General features: G+C 45.7%; 1 protein-coding gene across 4 annotated transcripts in view; it reads right to left on the bottom strand.

Moving 5' to 3' along the window:
• Nucleotides 1–16,538, bottom strand: part of FBF1 (Fas binding factor 1) — a 108,510-nt gene that overhangs the window by 78,310 nt on the left and 13,662 nt on the right. For all 4 annotated transcript variants that reach the window (XM_077251778.1, XM_077251776.1, XM_077251777.1 and 1 more), the window contains 2 exons: nt 9,557–9,611; nt 4,212–4,262 (listed from right to left, as the gene is read on the bottom strand). In XM_077251778.1, the coding sequence (XP_077107893.1) occupies nt 4,212–4,262; nt 9,557–9,611 (106 nt within the window). The remainder of the gene's footprint in view (nt 1–4,211; nt 4,263–9,556; nt 9,612–16,538) is intronic.

A 16,538-nucleotide genomic window follows, 5' to 3' on the forward strand; every position in this document is an offset into this window, starting at 1 on the left:
AGCTCTCATCTCGCTCTCCTGTCTGCAGCAGCCACTCAATCAATGAAAACAGGATCACACATCAGTGAACAGCCAAAGCAGACAACAGACGGGTATGAGAGCTCGCACACATTGACACTGTCTGTGTGTGCTCGCTGAGCTCTTGCAGTTAAATACTTAATCTTCAACTGTCTTAAAGGGTATCCATACTTTCAAGTAACTGTTCAGAATAAGGTGACCTATGTGTGTACAGGATGAATCAAACCCTTTGAGGTCATTATATGACATATACGGTATACTGAAGAGTAACCATACTTTCAAGTAGGTTTTCAGAATAAGCTGACTTGTGTGTGTACAGGATGAATGATGTGTATAGGATATAATGACCTTTCTGGTCATTATATAACTTGTATACTACATTTTCACCAGTTCTTCCAACCCTTCAGTGTCTGGCTGTAATTTATAATTAACTCTTGAGTTTATGGGAGGAGAGTAGCTGCTGTGATCTCTCGCCAACCACAGCACGGCACAAAGAAACATGGATTTCTGCTCTTCATTTTTTAGTTAGCACATGAAGATAAGCAGCAACATGGATGACAGAACACAAAAATAATCTTCTGTGTAGATATGAACAAAACTCTGTAGTAAGGTAAAATACTTAAGGTACCGTTACACTAAACGATTTACCAAAGATCACGACCAGTGATACGACCTGGCCGTGATCGTTGGTAAGTCGTTGTGTGGTCGCTGGAGAGCTGTCACACAGACAGCTCTCCAGCGACCAACGATGCCGAGGTCCCCGGGTAACCAGGGTAAACATCGGGTTACTAAGCGCAGGGCCGCGCTTAGTAACCCGATGTTTACCCTGGTTACCATTGTAAATGTAAAAAAAAAAAACACTACATACTTACATTCCGGTGTATGTCACGTCCCTCGCCATCAGCTTCCCGCACTGACTGTGAGTGCCGGCCGTAAAGCACCGCACAGCGGTGACGTCACCGCTGTGCTCTGCTTTTACTTTACGGCCGGCGCTCACAGTCAGTGCGGGAAGCTGACGGCGGGGGACGTGACATACACCGGAATGTAAGTATGTAGTGTTTTTTTTTTTTTTACATTTACAATGGTAACCAGGGTAAACATCATGTTACTAAGCGCGGCCCTGCGCTTAGTAACCCGATGTTTACCCTGGTTACAAGCGAACGCATCGCTGGATCGGTGTCACACACACAGATCCAGCGATGACAGCGGGTGATCCAGCGACGAAATAAAGTTCTGGACTTCTAGCTCCGACCAACAATATCACAGCGGGATCCAGATCGCTGCTGCGTGTCAAACACAACGAGATCGCTATCCAGGACGCTGCAACTTCACGGATCGCTGTCGTTCTCGTTGGAAAGTTGCTCAGTGTGACGGTACCTTTAGTTGAAAACTCAGCATGATCTTTCAGTATCTCCTTCTGCCTGTTTACTCACTCTGCTCCTTTCTCCTCCTCCCCTCTCCACAGAGTATAATAAGTGGTGTAACCTGACACCTCACTGTGTTGGCAGTTTGTCTTATCTGATGAGCAAGATGCATTTCAGCTGTTTTTGGATGACAAGTTGAGTAGGGAAAGAAGTGCATTATAAGTAGGGTAGAAAGCAGATTTATCTGATAAGATTTATCACAAAGTTTTTTACATTCACCTACACTACTGATTTATGCAAAGTTTGCTAAAAGCACAGTTCCATTTAAAACCTACAATACGTATGAAGATACAAAGTAGAATTCCTTTAATCTTGCATCAATGGCACCAGTTATGTCCTGGATTATTTCTAAATTATTATACTTAAAAAGTGAATCAAGCACACATGTAAGGTAGTAAACCTTCCAGAAATTCAAATTATAATGCTAATACAAGGTAAGCTACTAGAAAATGTCCTCTTTGATTTTATTGCTGTTATATATGTCGTAAAAAAACTTGGGATTGTCAGAATTTCAAAAATTATTGGCTGTTGAAATAAAGGATACAGTGCCTTGCGAAAGTATTCGGCCCCCTGGAACTTTTCAACCTTTTCCCACATATCATGCTTCAAATATAAAGATACCAAATGTAAATTTTTGGTGAAGAATCAACAACAAGTGGAACAGAATTGTGAAGTTGAACGAAATTTATTGGTCATTCAAAAACTGAAAAGCGGGGTGTGCAATATTATTTGGCTCTTTTAACTTAAAGGGAACCTGTCACCCCGTTTTTTCCATTCGAGATGCGAACTCTGCTTCAGGAAAATGGCCGCCGCGATCTCCATCTGCGCACGAGCGCCATCCCGCGGCCATTTTCCTGAAGCCCCGGGCAGCAGAGCGCTCCATCTGCGCCACAGGAAGATGGCCGCCCCCACCGATCACCAGGGGAATAGCGCAGATCGCGCTCTTTTCCCTCCCCTGTGCAGTGGATTCGGGACTTGGGCATGCGCAAACCACTACGCCACCAACGGAAAAATAAGCAAGATCTGGGGGAAGAAACAGCGATGTCACTACGCCCATCTGACCAGACCAGCCTGATTGACAGGCGAAAACGGCGACTTTGGTAACGTATTTCGGCAGCATAGGTGGGGAATCGGGGTCCACAAAATACACTATTGTAATGCACAGCTCAGGCCCTATTTAACAGTATTTTTATCTCATACGGAAAAAACGGGGTGACAGGTTCCCTTTAATACTTTGTTGCGCAACATTTTGCTGCAATTACAGCTGCAAGTCGCTTGGGGTATGTCTCTATCAGTTTTGTACATCGAGAGACTGAAATTCTTGCCCTTGGCAAACAGCTCGAGCTCAGTGAGGTTTGATGGAGATCGTTTGTGAACAGCAGTTTTCAGCTCTTTCCACAGATTCTCAATTGGATTGAGGTCTGGACTTTGACTTGGCCACTCTAACACCTGGATACATTTATTTGTGAACCATTCCATTGTAGATTTTGCTTTATGTTTGGGATCATTGTCTTGTTGGAAGACAAATCTCCGTCCCAGTCTCAGGTCTTTTGCAGACTCCAACAGGTTTTCTTCAAGAATGGTCCTGTATTTGGCTTCATGCATCTTCCCATCAATTTTAACCATCTTCCCTGTCCCTGCTGAAGAAAAACAGGCCCAAACCATGATACTGCCACCACCATGTTTGACAGTGGGGATGGTGTATTCAGGGTGATGAGCTGTGTTGCCTTTACGCCAAACATATCGTTTGGCATTGTTGCCAAAAAGTTCAATTTTGGTTTCATCTGACCAGAGCACCTTCTTCCACATGTTTGGTGTGTCTCCCAGGTGGCTTGTTGCAAACTTTAAACGACACTTTTTATGGATATCTTTGAGAAATGGCTTTCTTCTTGCCACTCTTTCATAAAGGCCAGATTTGTGCAGTGTATGACTGATTGTTGTCCTATGGACAGACTGTCTCACCTCAGCTGTAGATCTCTGCAATTCACCCAGAGTGATCATGGGCCTCTTGGCTGCATCTCTGATCAGTCTTCTCCTTGTTTGAGATGAAAGTTTAGAGGGATGGCTGGGTCCTGGTAGATTTGCAGTGGTATGATACTCCTTCCATTTCAATATGATCACTTGCACAGTGCTCCTTGGGATGTTTAAAGTTTTGGAAATCATTTTGTATCCAAATCCGGCTTTAAACTTCTCCACGACAGTATCACGGACCTGCCTGTTGTGTTCCTTGGTCTTTATGATGCTCTCTGTGCTTCAAATAGAACCCTGAGACTATCACAGAGCCAATGCATTTATACGGAGACTTGATTACACACAGGTGGATTATATTTGTCATCATTAGGCATTTAGGACAACATTGGATCATTCAGAGATCCACAATGAACTTCTGGAGTGAGTTTGCTTCACTGAAATTAAAGGGGCCGAATAATATTGCACGCCCCACTTTTCAGTTTTTGAATTTACACAAAAAATTAAAATAACCAATAAATTTCGTTCAACTTCACAATTGTGTTCCACTTGTTGTTGATTCTTCACCAAAAATGTACATTTGGTATCTTTATGTTTGAAGCATGATATGTGGGAAAAGGTTGAAAAGTTCAAGGGGGCCGAATACTTTCGCAAGGCACTGTATATACACGATATATTATAAAAATTATATATTACAAAATGTATATAAAAAACTTACTAAGTTAATAAGTTAACTTACTTATTTGTGAAATTTTGAAATTGGGTTTTATTATGAACAATTAAAGAAGAAATTACATGTACCTTCAAGTTTTCAAGCAGAGCTTGTGCGTCACCTTCAGAGACATCGGACTCCTGTATACAGATTACATAAAAACAATATAAATCTACGAGGAAGAAGAAAATGTTTATCATCTGTCCTTGTACATTGATCAGTACTATAAAACATGATGGTACTTTCACCATGAGAACTGATCAGGGTGTTCCAGCTCCTTGACATTTAAGTTTTCATTACTTGGCCAGCCGGTCAAACAAAGAAATTGGAAAGAACAAAGTACAAGTAAATAGGGGATAAGAACCAGGACACAAAAACTGCATGAAAAGGAATCAAGCAGTAAATTAAGTAGTGAAAGAAGAAGCAAAGTACCTAAAGTCAAAGAGGCCTTATAATGACTGAAGAAAATGACAAAAAGAAAGCAATTGTCAGGGTTATGGCTACCTAAAAAACGATGCTTCTGAAATGCTACATCATGGATAATACATGGATTTTTGTGTACTCCCCATAAAAACATTTTCTCCGAGCCACTCATTGGGGGACACAGGACCATGGGTGTGTGCTGCTGCCACTGAGTGAATATATAAAAATTAACTCCTTCTCCTCTCCAGTATACACCTACGCAATGGCTCCAGCTGAACCAGTTCAGTGACAAAGAAGTAGGAGATCAAACCATCAAATACCGGTACAACATGTCAAATTGAAGAACAAACACAGCCATCAGGCCAATAGGGTGGGTGCTGTGTCCCCAAATGAGTGGCTCGGAGAAAAGGATTTTACGGTGAGTACACAATAATCCATGTTTCTCCTTCGCCTCATTGGGGGACACAGGGTCATGGGATGTCCTAAAGCAGTCCCTGGCTAGGGAAGTGACACAACAGATCAAACCCCATGTACCAACTCTCTATAGATGCACTACCACTGCCTGCAAGATTCGCCTGCCCAGGCCTGCATCTGCGGAAGTCTGAGTGTGAACGTTGTAGTGCTTAGAGAATGTGTGCAGACTGGACCAAGTCGCAGCCTTGCAAATCTGTTCTGCTGACGTCTGGTGCCGAATGGCCCAGGAAGTGGAGTGCGCATTAATCCCCGCTGGGATAGGCTTGCCCCTGAGACAGTAAGACTCTTGAATAGCCGAGCCTATCCACCTGGCTATTGTGAATTTTGAAGCGGCGAGTCCCTTCCTGTGACCCTCAGGAAGCATGAATAAAGTGTCCGACTTACGGAAGGACGCTGTCCGTGAGACGTATCTCCTGAGAGGCCTCACCACATCCAGAGTGTGAAGAGCCCTCTCCACCCTGTGTACCAGTGCCGGGAAAAATGAGGGCAGGACAATGTTCTCATTAAGGTGAAAAGAGGAGTCCTCCTTGGGCAAGAAGGACGGCAATGGCCTGAGAACCACCTTGTCCTGGTGGAAAATTGAAAAGGAGCTTGACAGGACAGAGCGGCCAGCTCTGAAAACCACCTGATTGACGTCACCGTGACAAGGAAAGCAACCTTCCATGAAAGGGGAGATAGCGAAATGTCCCGCAGTGGTTTGAAAGGAGACTCCTGTAGAACACCCAGGAGCAAGTTAAAGTCCCAGGCATCCAATGGCATTCTATAGGGAGGCACCACATGAGAAACCCCCTGAATGAAAGTCCTCACCTGTGTTTTGGAAGCGATCCTGGACTGGAACAAAACAGATAAGGCGGAAACCTGACCTTTGAGGGAACTAAGCGCTAGATCTGAGTCCAGACCAGACTGAAGAAACTCCAATATAGTGGGAATGGAGAAGACAAGAGGAGGACGACCGTGATCTCTACACCATGCGAAAAAGTTTTCCAGGTGCAGTGATAGATGCACACCGATACAGGCTTCCGAGCGCTAATCATGGTGGACACTACCTCTTTGGAGAACCCAGCTTGGGTTAGGACCCAGGATTCAACAACCATGCCTTTAAACACATGGCCCCTGAGTTCTGGTGGCAAATTGGGCATGGGGAGAGTAAGTCCAGACGATCTGGTAATTGCCAGGGGACGTTGATGACAAGTTGCACCAACTCTGCGTACCACGCCCAGTGTGACCAGTCCGGAGCAACCAGGATCACTGGGACCCCCTCCGTCTTGATCTTCCTGATGACCCTTGGGAGCAACGGAAGTGGGGGAAACACATACGGAAGACGAAACCGACGCCACGGAAGAACGAGTGTGTCCGCCATGATGGCTTTTGGATCCTGGGACCGAGCTATGAATTCTGCCACCTTGACGTTTAGTCTTGATGCCATCAGATCCACGTCCGGAGTCCCCCAGCGAGGCGAGGCCCTGACGGCTGAGGAAGTCTGCCGCCCAGTTTTCCACACCCGGAATGTGAACTGCAAAGATGGCTGAGTGGTTTCTCTCTGCCCAGCGGAGGATGTGTTCTACCTCATACATTGCTGCCCTGCTGCGGGTGCCCCCCTGATGGTTGGTATACGCCACAGCTGTGGCATTGTCCGATTGAACTCTGATGGGGCGACCCGCTAAAAGATGATGGAAACGCCGCAGGGACAACTAGATCGCCTGAGTCTCCAGGATATTGATCAGGAGACGCGATTCCCAAGATGACCAACGCCCCTGGGCAGTGTGGTGACGGAAGACAGGGACGAGAGGGATAGAACCTTGCTGGAGGGCGGAAAGAATATTCTATTTTGTATCTGGAGGACACCAGGTCGCTGACCCATTTGTCGTGAACGACAGAAAGCCATGTATGACAAAACTGGAGTAGACGGCCGCCTACTCTGCTGGTGTCGACCGGATAATACCACATGTCATTTAGGCAAGAATCTATGGGACCTGGATCCCTTAGATCTGGACTGCTTAGGTTGGCTCTTCCACGACTGGATGGTCTTATACGAAACTTGGGGACCTTCATCCCCATGAGGGAAGCGCCCCAACCCAGAAGAATTGGCTGTAGTAGACCAACCGGGATTGCGGCGAAAGGAACGGAAACGAGACTGTTGTGGGCGGCGAAAGGGTCACTTAACTTTCTGCTGGGGGAGGAATTTACTCTTCCCACCTGTGGCGTCAGAGATAAGCTGATCCAGCTTCTCTCCGAACAAACGACCGCTCTGGTAAGGCAAAGAGGTTAGGGACTTTTTGGACGCAGAGTCTGCTCGCCATTCCCTGCGCCATAGTGCCCACCTAATAGAGACGGAATTTGAGGTTTCAAGTGCAGCGCAGTTAGCCTCGTCCAGAGAAGCATGCACCAAATAGTCTTCGGCCAAAGCAATCTGATTGGCCAGATCCGCTGCCTCTGGGGGAAGATCACTACCCTGTATGGTTCTGCTCAGAGTATCTGCCCAGGAGACCATTGCTTTGGCCACCCACGGTACGGCGAAAGAAGGGGAGAGTGCTGAGCCCGAGGCTTCAAAAACCAAACAGGCAAGGTTCTCTATTAGACAGTCCATGAGATCTTTAATCGAGGATCCGTCTGGTAAGGATAGAAGGGTCTTGGAAGCCAGACGGGATACAGGTGGATCAACTGCAGGGGATTCCGCCCACTGCTTACGCAGATACGGTGAGAAAAGGTATCTCGCCTCCAGTGGCTTCTGACCTGAGAAGTATTTGTCTGGTCTCTCTCTATTCCGTCGAACTATGTCCTGAAACTCGGGGTGATTGGCAAACACCCTATGAGGACGTTTGGTCCTTTTGAAGGAGATCCGTGTAATCCGGGGTGGAGGTAGAGTCCTCGTCATCCTTCAAAGTCTGGTTGACGGCTTCTATGAGACTATCCACCGTCGCCTGATAATCCGGTGAATCGAGGTCGAGGGGCTCGTCAGACTCGTATTCAGAGTCCTGATTGCTGCGAACCCCTGGTGAGGGGGAGCAAGAAACGGAGCTCACAGATGTCGAGGCGCAAGATCCCGGGAGACGTGCCATGGGTCCTTTTCTAGATGCCTGTGTATCTTTTGACTGATAATGGCCCCTGTAAGCTGACGGTTCCCGAGTGGTGGAGGAAATCTCTAAGACAGGCAGACGAATGCCCCGACCCGATGAGGGGTCTTGGAGGAACTCACTCGCTTTAGCTACTGAAGCCATGGACTGAGACATGGACTAGGTACACTGGGTTCGGTAGCGGCGGAGGGCACCTGAGCGCATTTGGGATCCAGGCTTTGCAGAGTGGTGTACTCTGTCCCCGTGGCAACGAAGTCTGGCAGGTGGTATATGAGGTAAAAAACACTGTATGTGTTTTGGTGGCCCTCTTAGATGTCTTGGAGAATGACATTGTGTGCCCCAGTCGATCCAGACTCAATGCCCCAATAGAGAGTTTGGTGACTAATCACTGGTCAAATGCTGCAGAAAAAGGGGCCAATGGGTGTTGCAGCACAGCTCTTACCCAGGTCCTGTGGCCCTGTGAGATCCTCCCGGTGTTATCGATCTGGCTGGCGATAGCCATTGGGATGTTGTCCTGTGAGGCTGAGAGGAGTCCGGTAAGGAAAAGATGGCTGCCGGGAGCAGGAAAGGCAGTCTTGCTCTGAACGAGAAGTGCCAAGAAAGTGGGCGGAGCCGCCAGTGTGACGCAAACGAGTGGGCGGAGCTTCCAGGTTGTGGCCTAGCAGATGCTGGGGACTGAATTTTCGCTGCATCGGGGGGAAAACTGGGAAACCCGCGTGCGCTGCAGGAGCCCCCCCCCCCCCCCCGCTGAGCCCGACTTACCAGTTTTAGTAAAAGTTTGAGACCACTCTTTCATTTATTTTATTTCCAATGAACAGTGAAGTGTCTTTCATGACTTCAGTGGCACATATAATGCCCTCTGTTACTTCCAAAAATCTCAAAGAGTTATTCCAGTGAAGAAAACTATCATCTATCCACTGGATCGGGGTTTGCGGGTACATTCACTGATCAACAGAATGGGACTTCTGTAAGACCATGGCACTACAATTACAAACTACAACACACCTTTAAAAGGTTTCTCCCCTGGCACAGTTTGACTAAACAACAAACTATACTTTACTCACCCTCCCGGGGTCCAGAGCTCCCAGTTTCTTTTATTGTCTGCAGCGTTGATTGACAGAGATGCAGCCAGTCAGTGAATTCAGTATTTCCACCCATTCACAGAAGTTGAATATCACTGACTGATTGCAAGCAATGTCAAAGTGATGTCAGTACTGCAGACAATAAAAAACATGCAGAGACACAGTGCTGGAACTTGAGAGGGTGGGTAAAGAACACTGTTTTTTCAAAACAAAATTGCACCCGGGGGAAAGGGGTTTTAGGAAATTGGAAAAGCCCTAAATTCAGGAGTGCAAAACCCACTCAAAAGCAAAGGTGAAGTAAAAGCTGAATCTATTTTTGGCAATAACGAGGCATGATTAGTATGAAACCATTTCTTGTCCTAGTTCAGAAACAACCCTTACCTGTGCTGCTTCTTTGGCAAGTTGATTGTAGAAGTCATCATCATCAAACAGTGACCTGATTCAAAGAACATAAAATATTCAGAAGCGAGAAGATATTTTATACATTATTGTGTTCTTTTAATGCTCTTTACAATACCTTAATCCTAATGGCAACACTAATACCACTTATCTTGGACATCTGCTGTCAAGGGCAAGTAACCCTGGACATAAGTACTATCTGAGAGGGTCTCATAGCCATGTATCCTCCTTTTTCTAATAAAAGAAATGTGCAGACCCACTTCATCCAAACGTAGCCATTAGGAGACAACTGTCTCCCTCAAAAAATGTATGTCATGTCTATGGACCAATTAAATGTAACCTACCACCAGAGTATCACTATTGTTTTACTTTATAAATAGCCTAAATAAATGAAACTATTGAAGCAAAAAAAGTTTAGCATGCTCTTACTCTATTATCCAAAAAGGTTGACTTGACTCCAAAGTCAGCATCAATGTTTTTGTCATGCCCATGTTGTTTTCCATAAAACTGGCAATGAATAAAGAATTGCCTAAATTTGAATAATAAAAATCTCCTATTGTACCGCACTTTTTTTTGTCACAGGCACAAGATCTCAGGGTTTTTTTTTTCCTTCAGTATACACCCCTGAGATTTATAATAAAGTATGTGGTCAGTGCTGGGCATGATGACAACAACTGCGCCAACTTTAGAGCTCAGTCGGCCTATTTGCAAAGTAGGTGAAGGGTACAAGACTTATGTAAAAATACCGTATTTTCCAGCAAATAAGACGACTTTTTAACCCCTGAAAATCTTCTTAAAAGTCCGGGGTCGTCTTATACGCCGGGTGTCGTCTTATGGGGCTGACCAATGTGCATATGGTGGGGGGGAGTGGTCCAGATGACGAAGAGAGGGGGCGTCTCACAAGGAAGGTGTAAGTGGAGTATCCCCCTATTACCTCATTGTGGCAGCGATGCTCTCTGCGGGTCTCTGTGCTGGGAGGCGGCGGCTCCTCTTTGTGCAGCGTGGGGGCTTTGTGCTGGGGGGCGGCGGCAACTCCTCTTTGTGCAGCATGGGGGCTCTGTGCTGGGGGGCGGAGGTGGCGGCTCTTTGTGCACCATCAGGGCTCCGCCGGCATTTCCTCAAAGCCCGGAGGCCCCGACAGCTCCATTGCTGCGATGCGGTGGCCTCCGGGAAAATGGCCGCTGGGGGCGGCGCATGCTCAGATTCAGATCTCGTCCCGAGATCTCAGGAGACAAGACCTGAAACTGAGCATGCGCCGCCCCCAGCACAGAGCACCCACACTGCTGAAAGAGGAGCCGCCGCCGCCGCCGCCCCCCAGCACAGAAACCCGCAGAGAGTATCGCTGCCACAATGAGGTAATAGGGGGAAATCCACTTACACCTTCCCTGTGAGAAGCCCCCTCCCTTCGTCATCGGGACCACTCCACCCCACCATATGCAGATTGGTCCGCACCCGCCCTGTAAGATGACACACGGCGTATAAGACGACCCCCGACTTTTAAGAAGATTTTTTTATTTTAACTGGAATAGTTGGGGTGTCGTCTTATACGCCGGAAAATATGGTAGTTATAAAGAATATAAACAAGTTTTTTTCGGGCATGCGCAGTTTGCGCTGCCCTTCGATCTTACAGCGCAGGCGCCGGGACCGCAGCAGAACTACTGTGTGTTCACTTCCTCAAAGTGGTCACTGTTGCAGCTGCTGCTCCGACCGCCGAAGGTCGTCCGGCAAGCGAGGGACGCACCGCGGTGGTCACTGACAAGGTGGTAAATCCGGGCGCCCCCGTGTGAGACGTTAATGAAGGCAGAGGAGGCAGAGCCCGGCGCGCAGAGTATTGCATGACGGCTGGGAGGCGTTTCTGTCCGGGGGAAAAGACATGCCCCCAGGTCTATTTCAAGGTATCAGGGACAAATTATAAAAGCGATTATTTCAGCAGTGGCAGGGACCCGAACTAAAAGAGCCACCTTGACAGAATGCAGCATAAGTGCTGCACAAGGTGGCTCTTTTAGTTAAAAATGCCTGAGGGGGTGACAGGTTCCCTTTAAGTATACCATAGCTGTAGATAAAAAAAAGTCATGGACTGTACATCCAAATGTTATGTATTGATCTAATCTGGCAAAGTGAAGATTTTGATCAAAGTGTATAAGGCCACCATCACATCATGGTCACAAATGTATAGGTCTCTACTCTATTGAGTGTAGTGCTGTGTGGTGGCCACTGAACCTGCAGGGATATCCAGATAGGTGTCACAGATCCACTACTGCCAGGTAATGCCACCTTTGGCTCCGGGCCACACCACTCCACAAAACATCACCCACAGTGACAGATGCTTAAATGAGTATTCCCATATTGAAGATCCTAAGTATAGAAACCGTTTGGGAGACGCAGCCAGTTTTAATTGCTTTGCATACATTTTTTTTACTTATGTTCCAAGTGTCAAAACTTTTGCAGGACGGGACGTTAAATGACTTCAGTTCATATTAACATATTGAAAAAATGGGGGGGGGGATTCCAGATGGGATGAAATTGAAAATAAAAACAATAAGTATGCCATTGTTTTTTGGCTTTTGTCTTTACGACTTTTCCTTCTTTGTAAAAATTACCTGGCAACTCTGTTCCATGAGTGAGTAGTGTTATGGTGATACTAAATTTTTTTGTTTGTTTGTTTTACTAGTTAATAGACAATTAAATAAACTTGAGAAAGAGTTTGGCTTCAGTTGTTTTATTCTGAGAGCCATAATTATTTTATTTCATGGCCGAAAGCGTTTTAGGAGACCTTCTTCTTGTGGGGTGATCCCCAACTGTTATTAGTAATAATACTAATTATTATTATACGGCGTTTCTGAACCCCCGTTTCCGACCTCATTAATGCCACTATCAAAATTAAGAGGCGACTGCTGAAATCGGAATTAGCACCAATTACATCAGTTAGTCTTGAGTGCTACAGTGGTTTGCGAAAGTATTCAAACTCCCCCCCCCCCCTTTTTTTTGAGAATTTTACATCAGTTCAAGTACAAAAAATGCCTACAAGAGTGAACATTTGGTTTTCTTTTTATTGTGAAGCAAGCAACAAATAGGACAAAATAACTGAAAACTTCAGTGTGCATAACAATTCATCCCCTAAAGTCAGTACTTTGTAGAGCCCCTTTTGCAGAAATTACAGCTCCACGTTGCTTCGGATAAGGCTCTATAAGCTTTCCACTGGGATTCTTGCCTACTCCTCATGCTCCAGCTCCTTCAAGTTAGATGGTTTCCTCTGGTGAACAGCAATCTTCAAGTCTGACCACAGATTCTCAACTGGATTAAGGTCTGGGCTTGACTAGGCCACTTCAAAACATTTACACATTTCCCCACTCGAGTGTTGCTTTTAGGATGTGTGCACACGATGCGGATTTAGTGCGGATCCACAGCTTTTTTTTCCACGCAGAAACGCTGCAGATCCACAAAGTGATTTACAGTACAATGTAAATCAATAGAAAAAAAAAATGCTGTGCTAATGGTGCGGAAAAATCCGCATGAAAAATGCTGCGGATCAAAAGAAGTAGCATGTCACTTCTTTTGTGCGGATCTGCAGCGTTTCTGAACCCTTCCATTATAGAAATCCGCACTGGTAAAAAAAATGCACAAAATCCGCATAAAAAACGCGTCAAATGTGCACCTGCGTTTTCTGCCAGGAGATGCGGATTTTGTGCAGAAAATTCTGCACCCCAATCCGCAAAGTGTGGACATAGCCTAACAGTATGCTTTGGGTCATTGTTTGGTTGGAATGTGAACCTCTGTCCCAGTCTCAAATCACTGACAGACTGAAACAGGTTTTGCTCAAAAATATCCCGGTATTTTGCACCATCCACTTTCCCCTTAAAGGGACTCTGTCACCTGAATTTGGAGGGAACAATTTTCAGCCATAGGGGCGGGGTTTTTGGGTGTTTGATTCACCCTTTCCTTACCCGCTGGCTGCATGCTGGCTGCAATATTGGATTGAAGTTCATTCTCTGTCCTCCATAGTACACACCTGCGTAAGGCAAGATTGCCTTGTGCAGGCATGTACTACGGAGGACAGAGAATGAACTTCAATCCAATATTGTAGCCAGCATGCAGCCAGCGGGTAAGGAAAGGGTGAATCAAACACCCGAAAACCCCGCCCCTATGGCTGAAAATTGTTCCCTCCAAATTCAGGTGACAGAGTCCCTTTAACTCGGACCATTTTCCCTGTCCCTGCTGACGAAAAACATCCCCACAGCATGATGCTGCCACCACCATGTCTCACTGTGGGGATGGTGTTCTTGGGGTGATGTGATGGGCTGTTTGGCTAGGCGCTAGACATAGCGTTTACCTCGGTGGCCAAAAAGTTCAATTTTGGTTTCATCTAACCACAGCACCTTCCTCCATACATTTTGGGAGTCTCCCACGTCACATGGTACACAAGTTGAAAAAAGAGCTAGGTCCATCAAGTTTAACCTTTCTCCAACAATTGTACATTCTTTTGGCAAACTCAAAATGAGCCTTAGGCCTCTTTCACACTTCCGTTTTTTTAAATCAGTCACAATCCGTCAAAATGTTGAAAAGACTGATCCTGTGCAGATTGTAAAAAATGGATGCACTGGGTCTGATTTTTTTACGGATCCGTCGAGGCTATGTGCACATGTTGTGTATGCGTCTTCGCCGCGTTTTCCCGCTGCAAAAAACGCATACACAACACAACCCATGTTAAAACTAATAATTAAAAAAATAAAAAAATCGTGATATTCTTACCTTCCGGCGTCCCCCGCAGCCTTCCCGATGCTGCCAGCAGCTCCCGTTCCCAGTAATGCCTTGCGAGACAATGACCTGTGATGACGTAGTGGCCTCGCGAAACCACTACGTCGGGTCATTTCACAAGGCATCACTGGAAACGGGAGCTGCCGGCAGCATCGCGACCATCGGGAAGGCTGCGGGGGACGCCGACAGGTAAGAATATCACGATTTTTAATTTTTTTTATTATTTTTAACATTATATCTTTTTTACTATTGATGCTGCATAGGCAGCATCAATAGTAAAAAGAGAGAGAGAGAGAGAGAATTTCCCTGATGGGAAATTCTTCCGTGCATGCTCAGTTTCAAAGGACGGCATCCGTCGCTGGATTCCTGTTTTTGACAGTCAGCGACGGATCTTGCGTCCATAGGCTTCCATTATAGCCAACGACGGGCAGCGCAGGATCCATCACTGAGCGATTTTCTGAAGTACAGAAAAAATGTTCCTCTGTGCGTTGTCTCCACCCGACGGATAGTAATTTTACGACGGATCCAGCGCAAAATGGATGAAATGTGTGGCCATCCCGTCACAATCAGTCGCTAATACAAGTCTATGAGAAAAAAAACAGATCCAGCAGAAACATTTGCGACGCATTGTGAAGGAAAAAGAAAGACGGAAGTGTGAAAGAGGCCTTACATACAAAAATTGTGAGTAAAGGCTTTTTTCTGCCCACTCTTCCATAAAGGTCATCTCTATAGAGTGTACGGCTTATTGTGGTCGCATGGACAGATACTCCAGCCTCTGCTTGGGAACTCGGCAGCTCCTTCAGTGTTACCTTTGGTCTCTGTGCTGACTCTCTGAATAATGCCCTCCTTGCACAGGCTGAGAGTTTTGGTGGTTGGACCACTCTTGGCAGGCTTGTGGTGGTACCATGTTCTTTCCATTTGATGATAATGAATTTGACGGTGCTCTGGGGGATCATCAGAGATTGGGATTTTTTTTTTATTTATTATTATTATTATTATTTTTATTTTTTTTTTTATAACCCAACCCTGACTTTTAGTTCTCAACAATGTTGTCACTGATTTGTTTGGAGATCTCCTTGTTCTTCATGGTGCTGTTTGGTTAGTGTTGCCTCTTGCTTAATGCTGTTGCAGCCTCAGTGGACTTTCAGAAAAGGTGTGTGTATACTGGCAGACATGTGACACTTAAATTGCACACAGGTGGACTTCCTTTCACTAATTCACTAAGCATGTGACTTATGAAGGTAACTGCTTGCATTAGAAATTTTTAAAAGCTTGATAGAATAAGGGGTGAATACATATGCACATGCCAATTTTTAGATATTGGTTCCCATAAATTTAATTTATGCTTATACTTTTCTCACTTCACCAACTTAGACTATTTAGTGCTGATTAGTGATGAGCGAATATACTTGTTACTCGAGATTTCTCGAGCACGCTCGGGGGTCCTCCGAGTATTTTTTAGTGCTCGGAGATGTAGTTTTTCTTGCCGCAGCTGAATGATTTACATCTGTTAGCCAGCATAAGTACATGTGGGGGTTGCCTGGTTGCTAGGGAATCCCCACATGTACTTATGCTGGCTAACAGATGTAAATCATTCAGCTGCGGCAAAAAAAACTAAATCTCCGAGCACAAAAAAATACTCGGAGGACCCCCGAGCGTGCTCGAGAAATCTCAAGTGACGAGTGTATTCGCTCATCACTAGTGCATGGTGGCTCAGTGGATAGCACTGCAGCCTTGCAGCGCTGGAGTCCTGGGTTCAAATCCCACCCAGGACATCTGCAAGGAGTTTGTATGTTCTCCCCAAGGGTTTCCTCCGGGTTCTCCGGTTTCCTCCCACATATCAAAGACATACTGATAGGGAATTTAGATTGTGAGCCCCATCGGGAACAGCGATGATAATGTGTGCAACCTGTAAAGCGCTGCGGAATATGTTAGCGCTATATAAAAAAAAAAAAAAGAAAAAAGATAAAGTGCTGATGCATCCCACACAAATCAGATTACAAAAATATTTAAACAAAGGTTGTAATGTAACAACATAGGTAAAAAGCCAAGGGGGAGAAAGCAGGTGTTTGAATACTAACTGTATAACAGAGCAGATCCCCACACTGTATGAAGCAGGCTCCCACTCCAAATAAGCAGTGAGAACTAGGGTTGAGCGACCTTTACTTTTATAGGATCGGGTCGGGTTTCACGAAACCCGACTTTTTCA

The sequence above is a fragment of the Ranitomeya variabilis genome, chromosome 4, assembly GCF_051348905.1.
Source record: "Ranitomeya variabilis isolate aRanVar5 chromosome 4, aRanVar5.hap1, whole genome shotgun sequence".
Taxonomy (NCBI): Eukaryota; Metazoa; Chordata; class Amphibia; order Anura; family Dendrobatidae; genus Ranitomeya; species Ranitomeya variabilis.